This window comes from Polypterus senegalus, chromosome 12 (genome assembly GCF_016835505.1).
Source record: "Polypterus senegalus isolate Bchr_013 chromosome 12, ASM1683550v1, whole genome shotgun sequence".
Classification (NCBI taxonomy): Eukaryota; Metazoa; Chordata; class Cladistia; order Polypteriformes; family Polypteridae; genus Polypterus; species Polypterus senegalus.
This window is the reverse complement of record NC_053165.1, coordinates 71,881,708-71,906,177: the sequence shown is the minus strand read 5'-3', so window position 1 is coordinate 71,906,177 and position 24,470 is coordinate 71,881,708. Positions and strand designations below refer to the sequence as shown.

Here is a 24,470-nt window from a genome sequence, read left to right as displayed (position 1 = left end):
ACAGCTAGGCCCCCTTTGCAAAGACAGAGCAAGGCCCCTCTTGGCAGAGACACAGCCAGACCCCTCCATGAATGTGATAACAGAGACACTGCCAGGCCCCTGTATGAATGTGACAGCAGAGACACCGCAAGGCCCTTCCATGTATTGATTTAAGAATTCCAATTGTGTCCTACATACACGTTGAGTAAGATGAGTGTGACACTATCAATACAGTACAACCTGGATAACAATCAGGTCATCTTGCTTTAGACTATCAGGTACAATACAATTTATTTTTGGAAAGCCCAAAATCACACAGGAAATGCCGCAATGGGCTTTAACAGGCCCTGCCTCTTAACAGCCCCCCAGCCTTGACTCTCTAAGAAGACAAGGAAAACTCCCAAACTAAAAACCGTTGTAGGGAAAAACTGGATGAAACCTCAGGAAAACCAGTTCAAAGAGAGACCCCTTACTAAGTAGGCTGGGCGTGCAGTGGGTGTCAAAGAGAAGGGGGTCAATACAATACAGTACAGTACAGTACACAGAACAAATCCTCAATACAATGTTAAAATTATAGAGCAGAATTTAACAGTAGATAATATCCCATAATATGATTCCGATTTGTTCAGAGAGTCCTGGAGACCTTGGCCATCAAGCTGCCTTCCCCTATTGGCCATTCCACAGCTGAGTCAGTGCTGGGCAAGCCAATCGGATGACAGGACCCCTCTGCCTGACGATTCCTGTGATCCACCATCAGGGACGACTTTACTTTAGGCAGGCAAAACAACTTGGCAGGTGGGCTGTGGCACCAAGTGCCACATTGGAGTACCGAGAAAGAAAACAGAATAGGTGAGGGTGAGGAACAAATTCGAACTGTCATGTGACTGATGTTTTAGTGCTAATGACTAACAACAGAGATGCAGTCTGCACAGTTAAACAGCAGCTCTAGTCAGGGTGTGCTAAACTGAAGTTGTGAGTCTTCAGCCTGAGAGTGAAGGGGCATCTCTTATAGTAGCAGGCAGACCAGTCCACAGTTTAGGGACAAAAGTATCTCAACAAAGTGGCTTTTAGTTTGCCCAGAAATGTCAGTGTGTCCCCTAGATGTTTAATAATGATAATTATAATTCTTTACATTTATATAGCGCTTTTCTCATTACTCAAAGCGCTCAGCAATTGCAGGTTAAGGGCCCAACAGAGCAGAGTCCCTTTTGGCATTTACGGGATTCGAACCTTCCGATTGCCAGTGCAGATCTCCTAGCCAGGGCCGTTTATTTATAACCACCAGGCTTACTAAGTGACGTCGACGCTACGGTGTGATCTTACAGGTCTGGGGTCTCAAACTGCTGCCATCTGATGACTGCATTGCCAACAGCAGCTGGTGCTTTATTCGTTTTGCAGATTTACGGTAACAAGTGAGACATTTGAGTAATGAACAAAAGCAAAGCATTACGCCGGCCTTGTTGATCACCTTTTACCATCCGCTGGCGCCGACGCTGTGTTAGTGAGGTTGTCTTCGTCAGCTGAGCCGCTCTGTGCTACTAGTAGTCCATATTAGTGTGCCATGCTGTGCATATACTGTGCCACCAAAGTGGTCCTCAAGAGCAGGCATGATGGGCCGCAGAGGGCGCACGTTCTTGTTGTTCCTCCCTGTTTCTCAATTCAGTTGTTCTAAACAATTTTTGTTTAAGGATCATTGGCTGTGCGTCACTGTAGTTAACTCGTTTGCCACTCCTTATCGCTTCTTTTAGTCTTAAACAGTTCAATTGTCCTTTTTTTTTTATTCTGTTTTGCTTTCTAAGCCAACTATCAGTTGACAATCAAGAGCAAAAGGCACATCAGTTCACCACCAGGGGTCCTCAGTCACAGTCCTGGAGGGCCGCAGTGGCTGCCGATTTTTTTCATTCTAACCATCTTCTTAATCAGTGAGCCATTTTCACTGCTGATTAACTTATTTTGCTTTGGTTTTAATTAACTTGACCCAGACCCTTATTTCAGGGGTGGGCAAAGTCAGTCCCGGAGGGCTGCAGTGGCTGCCCGTTTTTGTTCCAACCCAGTTGCTTAATTAGAAAGCAATTCTTGCCAATAATTTGATTTAATGGCCTGTCGGTGCTTTAACTCTGCCATGTCAGCTTGTTCTCATATCCTCGACTTTCTTCCCCTTTCTAAGGATCTCATCCAAATGATTTGAAGACTAAAATGGAGGAGGAATTCTCAGTCCTTCACTTTCCTTCCAAGTAATTCATTAAACCCAATAGAGCCTGATAAACACACACGGGGGTGTAAATGGAGAACTGCTGCTCTCTTCACGGGGGTCTGCTGGAGCCAAACCCTGCCAACACAGGGTGCAAGGCAGGAATAAACCCCGGGCAAGGCGCCAGCCCACTGCAGGGCACACACACACCCACACGCCAAGCACACACACACACACACACACTAGGGACACTTCTTAGACCACCTAACCTGCATATCTTTGGACTGTGGTTAGGAACCCACACAGACACGGAGAGAACATGCAAACTCCACGCAGAGAGGACCCAGGAAGCGAACCCAGCAGCGCTACCCACTGCGCCACCGTGCCGCCCTCCTGATATTCAATGATGACTTTAATGAACAGCAAGAATTGGCTTCTCATTAAGACACTGGCTGACGTTCATCTGTCCGCTCGTTTCACATCTCATTTCAAAACCTGCAGCCACTGTGGCCCCCCAGGACCAACATTGCCCACCCCTGGACTGTGGCAATATAAGAAAATGCTATTTTTTTCAAATCAAGCAAACCTTAATTTGAAGCTTTAACTTTCCAGGCCTATGGCACCCGCCTGACGTTTAACTCTGTCAGGTCCGCTTCCTTTACTGGCACTCTGTGGACTGCAGACACCTGCTGTGAAAGAATCACCGCAATTAGCCAAACCGTAATTGGGACATCTCGCCGTATCCTGTCACGACCATTTTGGTCACAGCTGTAGCTGACACACTTCCTACCCATTCATCCACGACTGAACATTAACGGCTATTCTGAGACGCTGCTGTAAATGGAACAGCTGACTCCAAAGAGGGCACCATTTCGAGGGCTTCCTGCTGTGCTGCTTCTCATAATGAACTTCATCCTAGGGCACCGCTCTCCTCCATATACCCACTGTGAGAGAATGTGGAGAGCCGACAGTCTTAGCGGCTCGGTGTCGGCAGAAGAAACCCACCCGAGCGCGGGGGGCCCCAAGAAGGTCTCCAGGTGATGAGAGCCGACGTCCACATCAAGCGTAACGGATCGGCTCTTTGAAGTTCACAGAAGTGTAAACGCTTGCTGAATTTGCTTTCATTTCTTTGTCCGCAATTGAGTTCACTTACCTTGAGTACTGAATACGTTTAGTTTTGTTTTAATCCCTTCTGAAGTGTTAATGTTACTGAATCAAAAGTGGTAGGTAGTAAGTTAAATAAGCTTGGGCAACAGTGGAGGACCACCATGAACTTCAGCAGCAGCTCTAATTCGCTCACCTAGAATATCGGGAGGGACGCACAATGGAATGGGAATAGGAGACGTCACGGCACCCCAACACTCTTGTTACTGGTATTGGCGCAGGTTTTATGTGCGTTAGTCCAAGGTCCCTGGGCACGTCATAATGTCGGGTCATTTTACATATAGCTGTAATAAACATGAAGCCTGTGGCTAAACCTGTCTGCAGGCGGCCTGCTTCCGGCATTGGCGAGTTAATAATGAACTGAGGGGGTCTTATGAGTGTAATTGGACTGCGACAGAGTTGACGACTCTGCATATTTTACTGTAGTCGTACCCTCAGATGTTGACAGGAAGGTTTATTATGCAATGCTGACTTCACCAAGTGAGTCTCAATATTTAAAATGGAAATGTTTCGTGGGCACAGCCATTAATCAGTGTTCAGGAGAGACTTGCAAGATTGGGCATCAATAAAAGAAATTGACGTCAAGATCACAAACGTTCAATCGCGCAGCACTGTAGAACTACAGTGGGTGTAATGTGGGGGCCCGTCGTATCTGGGAGCGACTTGTGCCAGTCGTGAGTATATGTTGGCGTATTACTTATCTCATGCAGTGGGTCACCCTCAGAACAGGTCGCAGCTTTAGTGCTCAAAGGTCGTGCTTTGGATTCACTGTTTTGTGAAGAGTTTTTAGCTCGTGATTTATTGATGATCATTTTTGAGAGATGAAAACTCCAAATGGCGAGTTGTTTGTAAAAAAGAAGCTGCCATGTCTCCTGCTTGCTTGACACCTCTGGCTTCCTACGGTGTGATGTCCTGCACATGAAGAAATCGCTCACGAGAGCTGCAAGTGTGCCATGTGCCCTGTGCCAGTCATGTTCTGTACATCCTCCGTCTCATTCCTCTTTTTAAATGTTCAATCCGTTTGTGTCTGATTTAATGTCGCACAGCGAGTCAGGCGAGGGCCCTGCCTTGGTAGGACTCTCTTTGACGGATAGACGGACTTTAAAGCAGACCAACTCTGTACGTCCTAGCAGGGCTACTCCTTTATTCAAAACGTAGGCCAGGGGCGTCAAACTACACTCCTGGTGGGCCGCAACGGCTGCAGGTTTTCATTCTAACCGTCTTCTTTGTTAGTGAGCCGTTTTTGCTGCTGATTATCTTCTTTTTGCTTTAGTTTTCATTAACGTGACTCCCGCCCCTTAGTTGCTTTTTTTATTTTTTTCTCTTAATTAGCAGCCAAACGATAAGGAGACATGAAACATGAGCAGCACACCCGTGCCCATCACAGAATATCTGAAAATAAAGAAAGGTGATTTGAGGTCTCAGTGAGGTTGACCTGCTCAGGTCACCAAGACATTTTGACGCCGTTCTTATTAAAAAACAGAACATCAACAGTTTTGGAAATGTCTGCTGTGGCAGAATGAGAGCAGCAACAAGTTATGGAATGAAATCTTCTTTTGGTTGCTCCCGTTAGGGGTCGCCACAGCAGATCATCTTCTTCCATATCTTTCTGCCCTCTGTATCTTGCTCTGTCACCCCCATCACCTGCATGTCTTCTCTCAGCACATCCATAAACCTTCTCTTAGGCCTTCCTCTCCTCCTCTTGCCTATCAGCTCTATCCTTAGTACCCTTCCCTCTTTATACTCAGCATCTTTCCAAACCAACGCAGTCTCGCCTCTTGGACTTTGTCTCCAAACCGTCCAACCTGAGCTGACCCTCTAATGTCCTCATTTCTAATCCTGTCCATAACAAGCTTAATTTATGAGCAGCCAAATAATAATGAGACACAAAACAAGCCGCCACATGACTAGCTCACCTAAAATTAAAGGTGAAGGTCTCGGTCATGTCAATCTGCTCAGGTCACCAAAACATCTTAACTGTGGTACTCGAAAAAAACAGAAAATCAACAGTCTTCTGTGGCAGAACGAGAGCAGCAACAAGTCCTGCTATTCAATAACGGCTTAAATGAACAGCAAGAATTGGCTTCTCATTAAGAAACTGGCTGGAGTTTGACGTTCCAGTTAAGCTGGTCATCCGTTGGCTCGTTTCGGATCTCATTTCTGTTTGGCTGCCATTTAATGAAGAAATGAATCAATTCAGAGCACTGAGTCCTTAAAAAAAGGGGCTATTAGAATGAAGGGAAAAGGAGTTTGTTAGTAGTGAAAACGAATTAGGAAAAGGGTGAGAATGAAAACCTGCAGCCCACCAGGCACCCCTGATGTAGATAATTAGTTTATTTTTTTGTGGATACAAATTCCAACCTACTACAGATTATGGGGTGGTGACTGTTTGTTTGTTTTCCTAGGATTTGCTTGTTGGATCAAACTGTAGTACAGCACAGCTAACGCGAGAGCTCATGGCGGAGTAGCAGGTGCCCACCTGGCAGGGCTGGCAGTTAATTCACTTGGGTGTGTCAGGTAGCCCAGAATGCCGAGAGACGTTTGAGTGTTGCCTTACTGAACCAAACAGAACTTTGTCTTAAATTACTGACAGAATATTACAGTAGGTGACCGTCTGAAAATAAAGCCTGAATTTCAACATTTCACACTAGTCTGGGTGACGTTAAAGGGTTGCAGACGTGCAGAACGGGTCTAAAGATTTCAGGTTTGTTTAATGTGAACTCCTAATAATGTGGCGCGCTGTGGTGTAGCTGACCCAACATTTATTTCTGCATTTTTCAATCAGACAAATTGGGAATGCTCTCTCATCGGCTTTCTCATATACTCAGATATGGGGATGGATATTTGAGGAGTAAACCACAAGACAAGGATTATATTTTTATATCATGTACTTTAAAGAACCATCAACAACAAATCAAATTAATAATATACTGAACAATTATTATGAAAGTAAAGTTGAATAAATCGGACTCTGCAGTTGCATGAATAAAAGGTAAAGTACCACTTCCAGTTCACAGAAATAGCTCAGAAGTTGATAGAATTCTATGTTTTGTACCTGATATTTGTATGCAAAATTTGTTTGACCGAAGTGAAAGTGTACACTAGTTATCGTGTTACACACAGACATATTTCCAAAAATGGTATTTTTGGAGTCAGGATGGTCAAAAACATTGAGATTCACCAAAATCTAGAGGTTGAATTTTTAGAGGATTCCAATCCTTTCCCGATACAAGAAAGTAAATTGCACTCGGAAGTCTAAAACATCGAGATTCATGAAAATCTCAACATTGAATTTTTGAACGATTCGAATGCTTTCCCTGTACTTCATATATGAGAAAGTCTGGAAGGTCTAAAATGTTGAGATTCATCAAAATCTTGAAGTCGAATTTTTAGAGGATTCCAATCCTTTCCCGATACGAGAAAGTAAATCGCACTTGGAGGTCTAAAACGTTGAGATTCATCAAAATCTTGAGGTTGAATATTTGGACGATTTGAATGCTTTTCCTGTGAGAAAGTAAAAAAAGAAGACAATTTTCCAAAGCATCTTGCGTCTTTTGCTACACTCATTCAGTGTGAATACCGACTGTAAAGTTATTCATTTGATCCTGTACGTTTATGTCCATGTCTGATTTGTCTCACTTCTAACAGATCCTCCTTTACTCAGCTGGTCGGATTTTTTGTGTTTTTTTAATTTACAGATGCAAACATGAACCCGGCGTCAGAAGAACCAAAAAAACAAGTCCCGTGCGATCGCTTGACAGCTGACCTCGATACCGTCAGTCATTCTCGAAGATCTCCTAAACAGGGCCGTGCAGACATACCATCTTTTACTCTTCATGAACCAAAGCAAAGAAAGGCCAAAGGAAATAGTGGACCAAAAATACCAACTGGATTATCTTTGGCCATTGCTGTAGATGAAGAATCTCAGTCTTCAAAACCTGATGCTTGCCAATATGGACAGGGACTTTCTCCTACCAGGGCTTACATCTCTCCCAGCTCCACCAGGCCAAGGTCCCCTGTACACGCTGGGGATCCTGTGAAATCAGCAGATTCTTTATTAAAGGGTCTTGGAGTTTCCAGCCCTACTGGTTTTAGTTCCTCATTAAAAGCAGTCCAGAATCCACCATTTGCCACTTCTGGTAAAGTCAATGCCGCACCAGTCAGATCCCCAAGTACGCCAACAAGTCCCAGTGTACCTGAGCTTGCAGGAGAGGCGTCATTCAAGTCTGCAGTATATGCTCTCGGTATCCAATATCCAGAGTCTTCCAGTTCAGGAAAACATGCCGACTTGAAGATGAAAGGAACGACGGAGCCAATGGAGGAAAATGAGGACGACGATTTTCGGTAAGGCTAAGTTGTCGGTTCCTAACATTTACTGAACATTTGCTTCCTTGGAAGTTTGACAAGGAGGAGGAGATTTCTGTGCGACACTTGAGGTTAAGTGATGGGGAGTGTCGTACCACTTGGGTCCTCAGACAGAGGCATGTAATGCGCAAGAAGCTTTTTGGGAATCGCAGGTGTCCAGAATTCGAGTGAACCCTTTGTTTAAAAGGGGAGGCCCCTGTAGTAAGTAAAATCAATGGAAATGAATATTATATTTAATATTGAACAGTCGGCAGTGGCATTTCATAATCATGCGTAGGCTGTGACAGATGGCATCTGTAATGTGTCTTTCTTGTATCGGTCTACAGCAGGGGTCCCCAGCTCCTGTCCTGGTAGGCCGCAGTGGCTGCAGGTTTTCATTCTCACCCTTTTCCTAATCAGTTTTCACTGCTAATGATCTCCTTTTCCCTTCATTTTCATAGCCCTGTTTTTAAGGATTCAGTCCTATGAATTGATTTGCCTCTTCATTAAATGGCAGCCAAACAGAAATGAGACGTGAAATGAGCCAAAAGATGAACATCAAACTCCAGCCAGTCTCTTAATTAGCACCGATTCTTGTTGTTATTTAAATCTGTCGCTTACCTCCTTGGCCTCTTTCTTCTCTCATTCCTCTACAGCAAACGTTTTGTGTTTGCCCTAATAGCTCCAGCAAAATCTTTTGTGGACCCCAGTAGATGAACAGCTCTGAGACCTTAACTTTTCTTTATTTTCAGATCTTGAATGATGGACACCGGTCAGCTGGTCACCTGTTGGCTCATCTCATTATTGTTTGGCAGCTAATTAAGGAAAACGGGAACAATGGATGTGTCCGAGTCGAGTCGTTTAAAATAAAGGAAAAAGGGCGCCTCACTAATTAAGAAAAGGGTTCGAATGAAAACCTGCAGCCACGGTGGACCTCCGGGACCCCCTGACCTGCAGGATTTGGCATCCCGTCACCTAAACTACAAATCAAACATCACTGAGGGGTTCATACTGAGCTTTGTTAAGTGACCACTTGATCTGTGCTCATACAATTAAAATCCAAAATGTTTGCGGTTAGTAAGTAAAACTCAGAGTTCCCAGCATGCATTATTATGAGACGGGGTCCTGCTTCAAGTATTGTTTGCCCCACTTCTCTGTGCTGTCGCCTCAGAGACGTCAAGCTGCTCATTCACATTGCTATCATTTGCTGTCCTAGTCTATCTGATTACCCATGATGCCCTGCAGAAGTGTCATTAGTGTGCCTTTGAATACTGAGGACATTCTTCAGCATGTTCTGTGTGCCCTGCTCAGCTGGAGCTGTGGGTTGGCGTCTGTGCCAGTGCCCTGAATGAATCCAATGATTCATTCTTGCTCTAATAGATGTAGTAGTTGGTAATTTGTTTAAAGCAGACACCTGAATGCATGGAGCAGAATGTAATGCTGTGTGAGCTCTAATGGCTACTTCAGTCTTTTACTTAGAACAATTAGAACAATTAGAACAATCTAGACGAGAACAGGCCATTCAGCCCAACAAAGCTCGCCAGTCCTATCCACTTGCTTCCTCCAAGAAAACATCAAGTCGAGTTTTGAAAGTCCCTAACGTCTTACTGTCTACCACACTACTTGGTAACTTATTCCAAGTGTCTATCGTTCTTTGTGTAAAGAAAAACTTCCTAATGTTTGTGCGAAATTTACCCTTAACAAGTTTCCAACTGTGTCCCCGTGTTCTTGATGAGCTCATTTTAAAATACAAGTCTCGATCCACTGTACTAATTCCCTTCATAATTTTAAACACTTCAATCATGTCACCTCTTAATCTTCTTTTGCTTAAACTGTAAAGGCCCAGCTCTTTTAATCTTTCCTCATAATTCAACCCCTGTAGACCTGGAATCAGCCTAGTCGCTCTTCTCTGGACCTTTTCTAGTGCTGCTATGTCCTTTTTGTAGCCTGGAGACCAAAACTGCACACAGTACTCAAGATGAGGCCTCACCAGTGCATTATAAAGGTTGAGCATAACCTCCTTGGACTTGTACTCCACAGATCGTGCTATATAACCTAACATTCTGTTAGCCTTCTTAATGGCTTCTGAACACTGTTGGAAGTTGATAGCTTGGAGTCCACTATGACTCCTAAATCCTTCTCATAAGGTGTACTCTCGATTTTCGACCGCCCATTGTGTATTCAAACCTAATATTTTTACTTCCTATGTGTAATACTTTACATTTACTGACATTAAATTTCATCTGCCACAAATCTGCCCAAGCCTGTATGCTATCCAAGTCCTTCTGTAATGATATAACGGATTCCAAATTATCTGCTAATCCACCTATCTTGGTATCATCTGCAAACTTAACCAGCTTGTTACTTATATTCCTATCTAAATCATTTATATATATTAAAAATAGCAGCGCCCTAGCACTGACCCCTGTGGAACACCACTCTTAACATGGCCAGTTCTGATGAGGTTCCTCGCACCATCACCCTCTGCTTCCTGTGTCTGAGCCAATTCTGCACCCATCTAAAAACATCACCCTGAACTCCCACTTCTTTTAACTTGATGCCCAACCTCTCATGTGGCACCTTATCAAATGCTTTCTGAAAGTCCAGATAAATAATATCATAAGCTCCACTTTGATCGTATCCTTTTGTTGCCTCCTCATAGAATTCCAACATGTTAGTAAAACACGACCTCCCCCTTCTGAACCCATGCTGACTGTTCAGAATAACTCCTGTCCTTGTCATGTGTTGCTCAATCTTATCCTTAATAATTCCTTCCATTAATTTTCCTGTGATGCTTGTTAAGCTTACTGGCCTATAGTTGCTTGGATCTGCCCTGTCACCCTTTTTATATAATGGGATGATATTTGCCATTTTCCAGTCCTTTGGAATCTCTCCAGTGCACAGTGACTTCCTAAAAATATGTGTCAAGGGTTTATATATGTACTCACTAGCCTCCTTAAGAACACGAGGATAAATATTATCTGGGCCTGGTGATTTGTTTGATTTCATCTTATTTAATCTGAGCAGCACTTCTCCCTCTACAATTTCCAAATCCCTCAGTACCTCCTTAGTAGTTGTGTTTACCTCTGGCAGGTTATCCACTTGCTCACTTGTAAACACCTCAGAAAAATGTAAGTTTAGGGCATCTGCTATTTCATTGTCTGTATCTTTTAATTCCCTTTACTATTCCTGATGAACTTGACCTCCTCCTTAACTGTTCTTTTACTACTAAAATACTGAAAGAATCTCTTGGGGTCTTCTTTCGCCTTATCTGCTATATTCCTCTCCAACTGTCTTTTAGCCTCTCTGATATCCTTCTTAATGGTTGCCCTCATTTTCTCACGCTACGGTTCTCTTTGCAGTCATTAGTCTTATATGCCTTATACAGCAGTTTTTTCCTTTGCAACTTCTTTTTTAAATCTTTATTAATCCATCGTGGAGATTTTTTTAGTTTCCTATTACTTCCAAATTTAGGTATGTATCTGTCCTGCATTACATGTAAAACATTTTTAAACCTGTTCCACTGCTCCTCGACTGTCTCCACATTTAAAAGCTTATCCCAGTCTATCCTACTTAGACTTTGTCGCATCTGCTCAAAATTAGCCCTACTAAAGTTCAACTTAACAATTTTAGTCTTTGCATCTGTACTCTTACAAAATACTGAGAATTGTATTACATTATGGTCACTTGACCCTAGTGGTTCAATCACCTCTACACCCTCAATTCTATCCTGATTATTACAGAATACTAAATCCAGATAGGCTTCACCCCTTGTTGGTGCTTTAACATGCTGTGTTAAAAACAGTCGCGATTACTTCTAAAACTCCTGCTCTTGTGCTCCTCCATCTGTAAGGTTATCCCAGTTAATATTTGGATAATTAAAGTCCCCATGACTATAATATCCCCTGTAAACTTGCCTTTTGATATTACTAAAAAGATGTGTGTTGAAATTACTGTCTGAATTGGGTGGTCTATAACACACTCCTAAAATGAGACCTTTTTCCCTAATATTTTCCAGGCGAAGCCACATGTCCTCACTAAGATGGGGCTCATCATCCAACTGAAGATGACTTACATTTAATTCCTGTTTGGCATAAACAGCAACCCCACCTCCTTTTCTGTTCTGTCTATCCTTCCTAAAAATGTGTATCCCTCTATGTTACACTCATCCCCATCTTTGTTATTTAGCCAGGTTTCCGTTATTGCTATAATATCATAATTGTGCTCTGCTACATACAACTCCAACTCACTTACCTTATTTTTGATACTTCTAGCATTAAGGCAAGCTATTTTTAATGTGTTAATCCTTCTATCTTTACGTGTTTGCTTAAAATTTACATTACTATGCATTTTTATTTCTACACCATTGTTTGTTCTTCCATGTATAGATCTAAATCTGGCCTGTCCTAAACTCCCTGCCCCCCCATTCCCTAGTTTAAACAATCCTCGACTAGCCTACACATACGCCTCCCCAATACATTGGTGCCCCTCCGGTTCAGATGTAACCCGTCACGGCGGAACAGGTCCCATCTGTTCCAAAAGGAGTCCCAATGCCCCATAAACCTATACCCTTCTACCCTGCACCAAGATTTGAGCCACGCGTTAAGCCTTCTAATCTCTAACTTCTGCACTAAACGTTTGGACAGGGGGGTCAAACTGAGTTCCTGGAGGGCCAGCGGTGCCTACTGGTTTTCGTTTCGCCCGCTCCATCCATGAAGTTATTGAAGCTAACAGAGCACAGTGTGTTGGCGCGATTTTAACATTTGAATTGGTTCACATTTGTTTTCTTTACCCAGCAGCCAAATAATAATGAGGTGCAAAGAGAGCCAACAGGTGACATTTGCACGTGTGGCTTTCATACAATAACTGAATCAATAAAATATTAAAAAAATAAAAGAGTCGAGGTCTGAGAAATGGTGGTCTGCAAAAACATGTGGATGGTGGTCCGAGGAAAAAAAGAAAATCCGCCTGGTGTGGCGGAATGGCCAACGTCATTAAACAGAGGGTTTCACGTGAGAATGACGGGACTGAAAGTGGAAACCCTCCTGGAGTAATTGAGACCCCTGAGTTTAAATCTTTTTATTGTTTGGTTGCAATTTAAGGAAAAAGAAAATTATAATCAAGGTAAGAAAGTTTGTTAATCAGCAGCAGTAACTGATTACTAATTAAGAAAGTGGCAGGAATGTAGCCCCCCTTAGGGTCCGGGTTTGAGATGCCCTGCTTTAGGAGACTTCACTGGATGTTTCTGGGTGAGAAAGTTGTGCTGTTTCTGTTGGTCATCACTTAGTGATTTACAGTCCGAGTGACTTATTAATGCAGAATAATGAGGTCTGTCGTTCAGTGGGCCCCCGTTATGGTGACCTGGTGGCTCTGCTAAAATCGTCAGGCTAAAAATGAACTTTTATTGTTTTTGTTGTTCTCTGAATGTTAATAATGTTGGATCAACCAGGTTTGTCCCGTTTATGTCCGAGGGTGGCATGCCAGTGACGCTCTGTCTTTTGTCAGGATTCACATTGTAACGTGGAACGTGGCAGCTGCCGCCCCTCCTGATGACATCACGTCCCTTCTGGGTCTCAATGTGGGCGACGGAAGGACTGACATGTACATAATTGGGTGAGTACTAAGGAGGTCCGCTTTCAGACCCCCGTTAGCTTCTGCTCATTAAATGTGGGATGTTCTCAAGAGGGTCTTCCCCACAGTTGACTTCACATTTGTTTATTCGTCATAGAAGTTTCAATGCCATTCCTGTCCAATTACTTTTAGCAGGAGAAGAACGAATATGGCTCACTTAACAAAAGTATCAACTTTAAGGCTATTTCCGTTAACCAGAAGTGGTACATTAACTTATATTCATGCAGCCGCAGAGTCCGATTATTATTCAACTTTACTTTTATAATAAATGTTCAAAATACAGTATTATGAATTTGATTTGATTTGTTGTTGATGGATCTTTGTTGTCTTGCAGTTTACTTCTCAAATATCCAACCCCATATATCTGAGTATACGAGAAGCCTAGGGAAGACCGCTCCCAATTTTTTCAAGTATTTAAGTCAGAGTTTCTTAAAGTTTTCTGTTTTTTGAGACTCAGTTTTTCCCTTCAAGGTATCTTCAAGACCCACGGAGAGAATGGCAGTCAAAACCTGCAGCAATCCATCGAGAGACACTTTCCAAACTGAAAGTGACAGACTCCCATTAAAGCGCCATACATACTAGGGGTCCCCCCGCCGCTTCGCTTGCCAGCCACTTTGTGTCTCTACCGCTCGCGTTGTGAAGAGGGGGGCTGAACCCACCCCAAGGAGATGCGGGTGCTCCTCCGAAACCCCCTCTTAAATGGTGATACAATGGGAAACAAATCCAGTTTTATTTTTTGACCTCCTCTTTGCTTGATCAGCTGCTGCTGCCGTCCCACGTGATCTGCATCTCGCACGGCGCTTTGAACATTTAAAAGTCTGTACGGCGGCCGTCTTTGTCATCTACTCTTTGTCTTTTATTTCCGTGGTTAAATCTCTTGGCACAAAGTCTCATCTCATGGGACGCGAGTACTTGATATTTTTTAGTTGATAATTTAAAAACGGAAAAAGAATCTGAAAATCTAACAACATCACATTAAAGTTTGATAAATTCTGAAAAGAATGATACTATACATATATATGTAGGTTTTAAAATAAGCCTGTATTTAAAGCATGAGATAAAAACGTCACATATAATCGTTGCACTTTTAGACTTAGGATTTTATATTTAGAGAGTAGAGATAAACGTAACACTTAGCAACCCAAATCATCCAGTTCAGAGTTATAGAGGGTCACAGATTATTCTGGGTGCATCGAGTGCCATGCAGAAGATCTCCCAGTATGGGAAACCAGTCTGTATACTGAAGAGCCTTTTTTTAAAATATCTTCACCCTTCATGTGCATTTCTGGAATTAGCCCAGCTTAGAAAGACAAACACTTGAGATCCCATCGATGAAAATGTTCCAAACATGTCTGTCAGCCTTTATTAAATTTAGCCTCCTTTATCATGAGAAGCAGTAAGGAGAATATTGCGCATTGCTTAGCAGTGCAGCTCCAGCAGACTGCCTCAGTTACTCACAGTTTTTCCCCCCCTGGACATTTGGGCTTCCTTTCCTTTCCTTCCATGTTGTTTTTTTTTTTGTCTCCCTTGTGTCTAAGGCTTACAAGAGGGAGCCCCACAGCTCTGATAATAGATGGGAGGACTTTTAATAGAACTACAGCCGTGGACAAAAGGGTGAAGAATGATACCAAGTGTGCTGCTTCAGTGTTTTTAGATCTTTTTTTCCGGATGCCCCAAACAATCAGAAAGGGAATTGATCAGAGAAAATGACTTGAACCCAGCAGTCCAGCCCCAGATTATTTCTTGGCTTTGCTGCCCTTCTTGTCACCCACCATGCCATCCTCCAAAACACTTCATCTCACTCCCTCCTGCCTGCTGTCATTCCTGTGCCAGCTGTGCCCTGGTGGTGCCCACAGCTGAATCAATTATAGGAAACACTCCTGGCACTTTCTGGACTCTCTTAGGTGCCCTGATGCCTTCTTCACAACAGCAGTGGGCATGGGTGATTTTGGGATGAAGTTCATTTTCATGCCAATGAGGGACTTTGAAATCCAATCCCTCTTCATGACATACTGGAGTCGATGCAAATGGACGTCATTAAAAACGGAGGCAGCACACTTTGTGAAAAATCTATATTTGTGTCCTTCTCAAAACATTTAGATAGATAGATAGATAGATGTGAAAGGTGCTATATAATAGATAGATAGATAGATAGATAGATAGGGTAAAAGGTGCTATATAATAGAGATAAAGAGACAGCTAGATAGATAGATATGAAAGGCACTATAAAATAGATAGATAGAGTGAAAGGCGCTATATAATAGACAGCTAGATAGATAGGAAAGGCACTATATGATAGATAGATACTTTATTAATCCCAAGGGGAAATTCCCATTTGGCCCCGGCTGTAGAGCACAGCTAAGAGACATAAGCAGTGCAGTAGAAGTTTGTGAAAGAGAAGACAACAGAAGGTCTAAGAGACAGAGTGGCGGTAGGGAGGCTAAAATCAGAGCAGAGGGTTTGCAGTGAAGGTCCGAGTGTCAACATTGAAGAATCCAGGCAGTGCAAGTAACGGGATGACTAGCCAGAGTCAGGGAGCACCGTCTAAGAAAGTCTGCGACCTTTCATGCAGCACTCTGTGCCCTTTTATACACCTTGAACCCGCCATTTCCTTTTTTCTTTCCCTCTTGTAATGTATTTAGACTTCAAGAAGTAAATTCCATGATCAACAAAAGACTCAAAGACGCCATCTTTACTGACCAGTGGAGTGAACTTTGCATGGATTCCCTGGCGTCATTTGGATATGTTCTGGTGAGTAAAGCCATTGTAATGAGCGGCGTACTGTTCAGGGTGAATAAAGACATTCATTTGAGAAGATCAGCCAAGCTGCATTGTGTATGTGCTGTCTTCACGGGTCAGAAGCCTCCCAGCTGAGCGCTATAATGACCATTCTTACAATCCCCTTCCATTTGCGAGTGTTTAATGGGCCGCGATGCCAGTACAGCAGTGAGATGTGTGTGTGTGTGTGTGTGTGTGTTACTCTGACGGCTTGCTGTCGTTTTCCGTTCCCTTAGGTCACATCACAGCGCATGCAGGGGGTCCTCCTGCTGATATTGGTCAAGTACTATCATCTGCCTTTTCTGAGGGACATCCAGACGGAAACAACAAGAACTGGACTGGGAGGCTACTGGGTAAGAGGCTGTGGGGCAAATCATTTGGACTCCTCCACATAATTGTTTCATATTAAATATTTACTCTGACATTACCTTTCCAGTGTAAGGTATGGCCGTTTTGGAGGGCTGCACAAGCCCACTTTCCTGTAATGTTTCAGCTTTGCTAAGCTGGAGTTGTGTATCTCGTTTTTTCCTGCCATCAGCGCGTCAGACCAGCCTGTTCGTCAGCGACGTTTGCTTAATTCTTTTTAGAATATTAACTCCTGTGACGGATGGGCGGGACTCATGCCCAGCCTGGATGCCCCTGCAGCAGATGTTCAAGGGGAGCAAGCATGGGAAAGACAATATCTCCCCCTGGACGCTGGACAATGTTGGGTTTCACAGGCGCCACCAGGGGGTGCTGCAGCAGGGGCTGCTGGCTTTTTATTGGGCACCCAGAAGTGCTCCAGGTGCTTGATTGGTGGTACCCAACAGGGCTGCACTAAACTCCAACTCCCATGAAGCCCTGGGGGAGTCCGAGGCACCGCTGCAACCCATAGAGGCTGCCATCTGGCGTCCGGGGGAGATACTGGGCTTCCCACCCTTGTCCCCCTGGTCCATATGCTGCAGGGGCGTCCCGGCCATCTGTCACACTCCACTTACTGTTTCTTGACTTGCAAATTACATTATTATGGTGATGATAATAATAATATTTTAGACTCTGCCAGAGTTAGGTCATATTTTAAGTTACGTATACAGTTTGTTGTTTTGCAGTTTCCTTAAAGAGAAGAATACTGCTGTGGTGGGCTGGCACCCTGCCCGGGGTTTGTGCCCTGTGTTGGCTGGGATTGGCTCCAGCAGACCCCCGTGACCCTGTAGTTAGGATATAGCGGGTTGGATAATGGATGGATGGATGGAGAAGAATACTGCGATATGATTAAAACTGAGGACAAGCCACGCCCTCCAGACACGTGCAGTTGTTTGATCAGTTCCTTTGTACATAAATAATCTGTAGGTGTCCGATTCATACACTGCCAGACATTTCCAAAAACTGTTATTTTCAACGGTGCACCCGTGCATCCTACGAGTAACTCAAATATTTCTGTATTGGACGTTTTGTTTTTCCTTTATTAGTTTGTGTTTCACTTAATCACGTCCTCCTGCACTTCTGACGTCCCTCTCTCAGTTGCTCAGTCCTCATAATGGACCGGCCTGTGCGTCCCTCTCCGTGCTCTTGTTTGGAATTTTTCGTTAATTTGGCTCTGCAGATTTTAAAGTCATTTAAGAGCCGTCAGCTGGTTTCTGGGTAGTCACGGGCACACAAGCATTTTCATGTGCAAGTCAGTCAAGTTTTATTTATAACTTCTTATCAGGGTTCACACTTGAATGACAGGCCAGTCTGATTTTGCACAGCTCATCTTGATTTTATCACTTTGCTTAGTTTTGTTTGTTTTGCCCAAGCGGCTCTGCACATTCCACAGTCCTGCTCTAAAGTACTAAACCCTGTTTCTTCTGTGCCACTCCAGGGTAACAAAGGTGGTGTCAGTGCCCGGATGTCAGTCTTTGGCCATATGGTTTGTTTCCTGAACTGCCACCTGCCCGCCCACATGGAAAATTCGGAGCAGCGTATGGAAGATTTTGAGAGTATATTGCAGCAGCAGTTTGACAGCCAAAGTGCCACGAGCATTCTTGACCACGAGTGAGTCGCAAATGTCTGCGGTCAACTCATTTCACTTAACTTCAGTTTGTTTGTTTTCTCAAAATACTTCACTTCCTTTAACAAGTCCAAAGCACTCTACATAGTTAAGAATATACAGTGTAAAAAGAAATAATGTTATGTTTATGGTAAAGTGCGTGCAGATGTGGTTTATCGTATAAAAGAAGGTGACACTATTTTTAGGTTTACGGTATAACTTTGTGGTAAGTAACTGTTTTTATCTTTACAGCACATTACAATAGAAGTGAACGCTTAACCATAACCTGATATCCACACACTGCAATCTTCTTCTTCTTCTTTCGGCTGCTCCCATTAGAGGTTACCACAGCGGATCATCTTTTTCCATATCTTCCTGTCCTCATCATCTTGTTCTGTCACCCCCATCACCTGCATGTCCTCTCTCACCACATCCAGAAACCTTCTCTTAGGCCTTCCTCTTCTCCTCTTGACTATCAGCTCTATCCTTAGTACCCTTCACTCTTTATGCTCAGCATCTCTCCAAACCAACACAATCTCACCTCTCTGACTTTGTCTCCCAACTGTCCAACTTGAGCTGACCCCCTAATGTCCTCATTTCTAATCCTGTCCATCCTCGTCACACCCAATTCAAATCTTAACAACTGTAACTCTGCCACCTCCCGCTCTGTCTCCTGTGCCACCATCTCCAGCCCATATAACATAGCTGGTCTCACTACTGTCCTGTACACCTTCCCTTTCACTCTTGCTGATACCCGTCTGTCACAAATCACTCCTGACACTCTTCTCCACCCATTCCTTCCTGCCTACACTCTCTTCTTCACTCCTCTTTCACACTCCCCATTACTCTGTCCTGTTGATCCCAAGTATTTAAACTCCTTCACCTTCATCAACTCTACTCCCTCATCCTCACCATTCCACTGACCTCCCTCTCATGTATTCTGTCCTGGTGGTCCTACTGACCTTCATTGCTCTCCTCTCATATCTCCACCTGTCCAGGGTCTCCTTGACCTGCAGATCACAATGTCATCAGCAAACATCACAGTCCACGGGGACTCCTGTCTAATCTCGTCTGTCAACCCGTCCATTATCATTGTAAATAAGAAAGGGCGCAGAGCCGATCCCTGATGTAATCCCCCCTTCGTCACTCCTACCGCAGACCTCACCATGTCACACTTCCCTCGTACATATCCTGTACAACTCTCACGTACTTTTCTGCTACTCCCAACTTCCTCGTACAATACCACAGCTCCTCTCAAGGCACCCTGTCATATGCTTTCTCCAGGTCCACAAAAACGCAATGCAACTCCTTGTGTCCTTGTCTAAACTTCTCCATCAAAACCCTCAGAGCAAACATCACATCTGTGGTGCTCTTTCTTGGCATGAAACCATCCTGCTGTCCTATCGTCCTGGATTGAAGAGTTTTTTTAGGAGAGTTGTGTTCTGTGCTGGACAGTGTCACAGCCATTTGACTGACTTACTGATTTATTTATTTACAGTACTCTTATTTTATTTATTCAGTTTTATGGTTTTCCAGACATAATGATCTCCTGGAATGTGATCGCCAATGACTGAATTTTTATCGTCCTTGTTGACCATCACATGAAAATATTCTGTGTTTTAAATCTGTGAAATGGGGCCTTTCTAATAGTGTCCTAAACAGGCAATGCTGAGGCTGAAATGGGCAAAAATAATTCATTAACACAATTTGCCTTCGTGGCTGTGGGAAAACTGCCAGCACACTAATTCAGTGTTTTATGTAACAAGCATGTGAATCTGCATTGTTGTTTGAACCAAAAGCGTAAACAGCCTCACTAATGGGGCTACATAAAGGCCTGTGGGATCCCGAGTGTTGATTTCATCCATACGATAAAATTGTTTTAAATGATGTTAAGATGATAATTAATAAGAAAGAAAATTTTAGTAAATAAGACAGTAGGGGAACAACGGCCCAAGACCAAGAGGAGTGTCTCATAAAGAAGCCTTGTTGCCAATATATTCATTTTTTTTGTTCTATTACAGTGTTGTCTTCTGGTTCGGAGACCTGAATTTCCGAATTGAACATTACGACATGAATTTTGTGAAGTATGCTATTGACAGTAATAAACTTTCCATGCTGTGGGAGAAAGACCAGGTAGGAGAGCCAATCTGAGTCCGGTAACATGCAGAAATGTTCCTCTCTGTCTTGAGGGAGGCCTAAAGCAGTGCTGTGGAAGTGGAGACCAGTCCAGAGACGTTCACTCAGGGTGGTATCCAGTGGGCTATGAGGTATTCATTACTCCAGGGTTATGAGTTTCTAGCCATGTTGAGCACCCGGAAAGGTGATAGGAGGTCATCCGTAAAGTCATTCTTTGATGGTACAACACATGCCTTAGCTATTATAGGTTTGTGCCAGTTTCACACCTAATGTTCCCTCTCCTTGATGCCCAAGCTCTTTTTGGGGATGATGTGAAACCCAGTTGGCATTGCTCATGTACGTAGGAATATAAGAAATGTGACAAACGAGAGGAGACCATTCAGTCCATCAAGCTCCTTGTAGATTTTTTTGGTTTTTTTAGCTAACTAGGGGGCTTCGTTATGCGCCATTGTGAATAGGGGGGCTGAACGCACCACAAGGAGACACGGTTGCTCCTCTGAACCCCCTCTTAAACGGTGATACAATGGGAATCAAATCATAATTTGTTTTACCTTGTGTGTGCTGTGCTTGGCTTCTGTGTCTGGTGTGTTTAGGGTTTGGGGGGCTCTGCACTCCCTGGTGGTCCACTTTATATATCTTTTATGAAAAAGAGTGGGCAATGACTTTCATTAAGTAAGAAGTCAGTAACTGTTGAAAAGAAGAATAAAATAAAACCTATTTATTTTAGATCTTTGAGTTGTAAAGTAAATGAATGAGTTGACAAGTGGCCGAGGCAGCTCAGTGGTTGTGGTTTCCTCCCACTGCCCAGAGACATGCATGTTAGGTGAACTGGCAAAGCTAAAATGGCCCCAAGTGCGTGTGTGTGTTTGCCATGTGATGGACTGGCGCCTTGTGCAAGGTTTGTTCCTGCCTTGTGGCCCCCTGCTGGTTCAGTTAGGCTCCAGCACCATGACCCTGGTCTGGATTACGCAGGTTAAAAAATGTTGTGGCGTGACAAATAGCCTGGCGCTGGCTGGCACGTGCTACACTGTTCCTGGCCCAATGCTCTCATTTGACATTTTTGGCCACTGGTTACTTTGGCCTTCTGCATAGACCTGTCAGGCTCTACTGCTCTTTGTCTTGACATCATTGATTTTGTATTTTTGAGTTTTTGTTTTTTCATCTGCTGTGTTAAGTGGTTGTGTCTCACTAGCCTTGTGTTGTGTTCTGTCTAATTATTTTATTTAATTAGACATAATGAATATTTTATATGGTTTCATCTCTTATGTCTCATGATTCACACAGAGCTTCCCGATTGATGGCCCGCTGCAGTGCCTTTTAAATATTTACGCTCTTCTAAAATCCGCCCAATTAATCAAAAGAATGGAATTTAAAAGAAGGCTGATCAGACGTGTCACCGAAGTCCTGAGGTGTCCTTTCTGGCCTTCATAAGCTGTTGGGGAAAAAATATCAGCTTATGAAAGGTCATTTTACTTCTGTATTCGGCTCTGTGGCATCATTACTGTTGATTTCTTGTTAATCGTGTAACAAGACCACTAGGGGCGTGCCAGCCACCCAACTCGGGAGGCACACTCATAACACAAATAAGTGTTTGATTTTTCTTTTCTTCTGCCTGCGGGTAACGCCTTCCCCGCTCCCACAGGCACAGCACAGTCCCAATCACAATACTTTTTCTTCTTCTTCTTCTTCTCCTCCCACTCCTCTCTGCCACACTTTGGTTCCTGGAGTGGTGGCTGCCGGCTCCTTTTATAGCCCACCCGAAAGTAGAACGATGAGAGGAGTCGCAAAATCAACGGAAAGTTCCCGCAAATTATAGAAAACAACCTGATCTAAAACCCGTTAAGTAATTCTCTTGTGAACAGCGGACAGAGAGACAGACAGACAGAACTCGCTTGGACCACGAAATTGTTAAAACCGTTTCTTAGCGAGCACCTGAGGGCCGAGGGTAACCGACATTCCAGATTTCAGGGCCCAAGTCCTCCGGGTTCGGGAGATTTCGTGATGAGTGAGTCCATGCTCTTTGGCTTTTGTAGATATGGATTACTTTTATAATAATTGTTCAATATATTAATTGGATTTGTTGTTGATGGTTCCTTAATGTGTGTTATATAAAAATGTAATCCTTGTCTGGTGGTTTACTCCTCAAATATCCATCCCCATATACTGCTGATGTTTTTTGTGTGTATCTTTATTGGGTACCATGGGTGAGATGAACTGTTGTCTGTGTGCTAATGATAATAAACCACGCATTTAAAGGAAGGAAGGAAGCAAAATCTAAACGTTTATTGTGTTTAAATGCCAAATGGGTGCCCTCTGTGAACAGGACTGCTTTGTGCCAATCTGATATCTTCACACTCGGATGACTGTGCTTGCTTACTTACTGATAAAATATTTGAATGAACACACCGCCATAATTACTGTCTTCAACATGGTATAGATATGTTAAAACAAAGAGAGAGACTGTAATCTTGTTTTGTGTTTATGAACTCCATTTAGTTGAACATGGCGAAAACAATGGAACCAGTACTCGAGGGCTTTCACGAGGGTGTGCTGCGCTTCCCCCCAACATATAAGTTTGACGTGGGCACCAGCATTTATGACACCAGGTAAGGACCACATTTTGAAGAAAGCGCCTGCTTGTTTGTTTTTCTGTCCAAGTCATTTGTTCTCTGAACAGTCCTAATCATGCTGTAGACCTCGAGGACAGCACAGAAGGCCCAAGTGCCCATTACATCGGAGAGTACAGACGACAGGCTGAGACTCCATTAAAAATCGCTCGGGTTTGACCTCCGTGACTAATTGTTGTGCCGTAGTAGAGCTGAAGTCTCATTTATGTGTCCCTCCATCCATTTTCTTTATATTTTAACCGAGTACAAAAGAACAGTTTTGCCACATTCTTAAGGAAGAAGGCTTGCCAGGCTTACTTACACTTTGAATTACCTAATAAAGAACTCCGGAAGGACGTAAACTTCTCACTTTAAGAGATTTAATTCCCGTTGCCATTCTGAGAAGGAAATATCTTTTCTTTATTCCACAGATGCCCTTTTGCAGGTGTTAAATGATCCTAATCACATTTCCTAAATGCACGCTTAAGTGAATTATTTCCTGTGCTGTTGTTTCGACAGAGTCACTCACTAAAGATTTTCTCATTGCCATATTCACGGCAGAGTTTCTTTGAGTTTTTACAACCGACAGTTAATCTCCATTTGACAGATCACTCACTGCTTGCTTTCTTTTGTATGTTAGAGAAACGGTTCACCCAAATTTCTCTATTTAAATGAATGCCTGCTTGTTGGCCAATCAGCATGTTGGCGGTTTACAGAGATTTTGGTGCCAGAAGGTTTTGCCCCTCACGTTTTGCCCCAGCATGTCTCACCCTTCATGTTTCACACCTCGCATTTTGCCCCTCACGTTTCGCTCTCAGCACATTTTGCCCCTCACGTTTGGCCCCCACTACGTTTGGCCTCCATGATATTTCTCCCCCACCCCAGTGTCTTCTGATACCCACACCCAGACTTTTGAGTGTTGGAAGTTTCTAGAAAAAATAAAGTGAATAATCATTCTCTGTGTTCAAAACTGACTTTTCTAATTTAAATATTTTTGTAACAAAATGATAAAAAAAGTTAGCAACAGTGCATCACTTAAATGAAACTCTCTCTAAACACATATACATTTTTATTTTGATTTAACAAATCTAAACAATTTTACAAAAATTAATATTACATGAAAAAAACATACGTGAAATACAATTATGTATTCAATTAATATCTTTGTAATTTTCATGTTCACAAAAAATAATTTCTGTTTAGAAAATTATTGATTAGAACTCCAAGTTGTATGCGATGCCCCCAAGGTAATCAATTACATTACGATTTTCAACATTTTGGGCTATTCTTTTGATAGCAGCGTACTTCTTGTTTCTCTGATTGCCTATCATCATCTATCAATTTTCTTTTACCTCTAATTGATAAAATTCTTTCTGCTATAGTGAAATTTTATTAAGTTGATTTTAGGTTTAGTCACGATACAAAAGTAACGCTTTCAGTGAGAAAGTAACACACGATGCGGTGAGTGCTGACGTAACAGTTTAGATTATCGCGCTGTCTGCGAGGTGTTGGTGGTTCTTCAACACAGCGAAAAGCGTAAATACACGACTCGAAACGGCCGTAGTGCTGGCAAGAAAAACATGCAAAATCTAATACAATCGTACAGTACGATATCACATAACACGGAGTACAT

The 24,470-nt window shown here is 43.1% G+C and overlaps 1 protein-coding gene across 1 annotated transcript in view; it reads left to right on the top strand.

The window, feature by feature from the left end:
* The window catches only part of inpp5jb (inositol polyphosphate-5-phosphatase Jb), a 45,182-nt gene that overhangs the window by 7,137 nt on the left and 13,575 nt on the right, over nt 1-24,470 (top strand). Inside the window, exons 2-8 of the mRNA XM_039772210.1 lie at nt 7,033-7,678; nt 13,184-13,291; nt 15,952-16,060; nt 16,324-16,440; nt 17,928-18,100; nt 20,117-20,228; nt 22,728-22,837. Coding sequence (XP_039628144.1) covers nt 7,041-7,678; nt 13,184-13,291; nt 15,952-16,060; nt 16,324-16,440; nt 17,928-18,100; nt 20,117-20,228; nt 22,728-22,837 — 1,367 coding nt within the window. The 5' untranslated portion in view covers nt 7,033-7,040. The remainder of the gene's footprint in view (nt 1-7,032; nt 7,679-13,183; nt 13,292-15,951; nt 16,061-16,323; nt 16,441-17,927; nt 18,101-20,116; nt 20,229-22,727; nt 22,838-24,470) is intronic.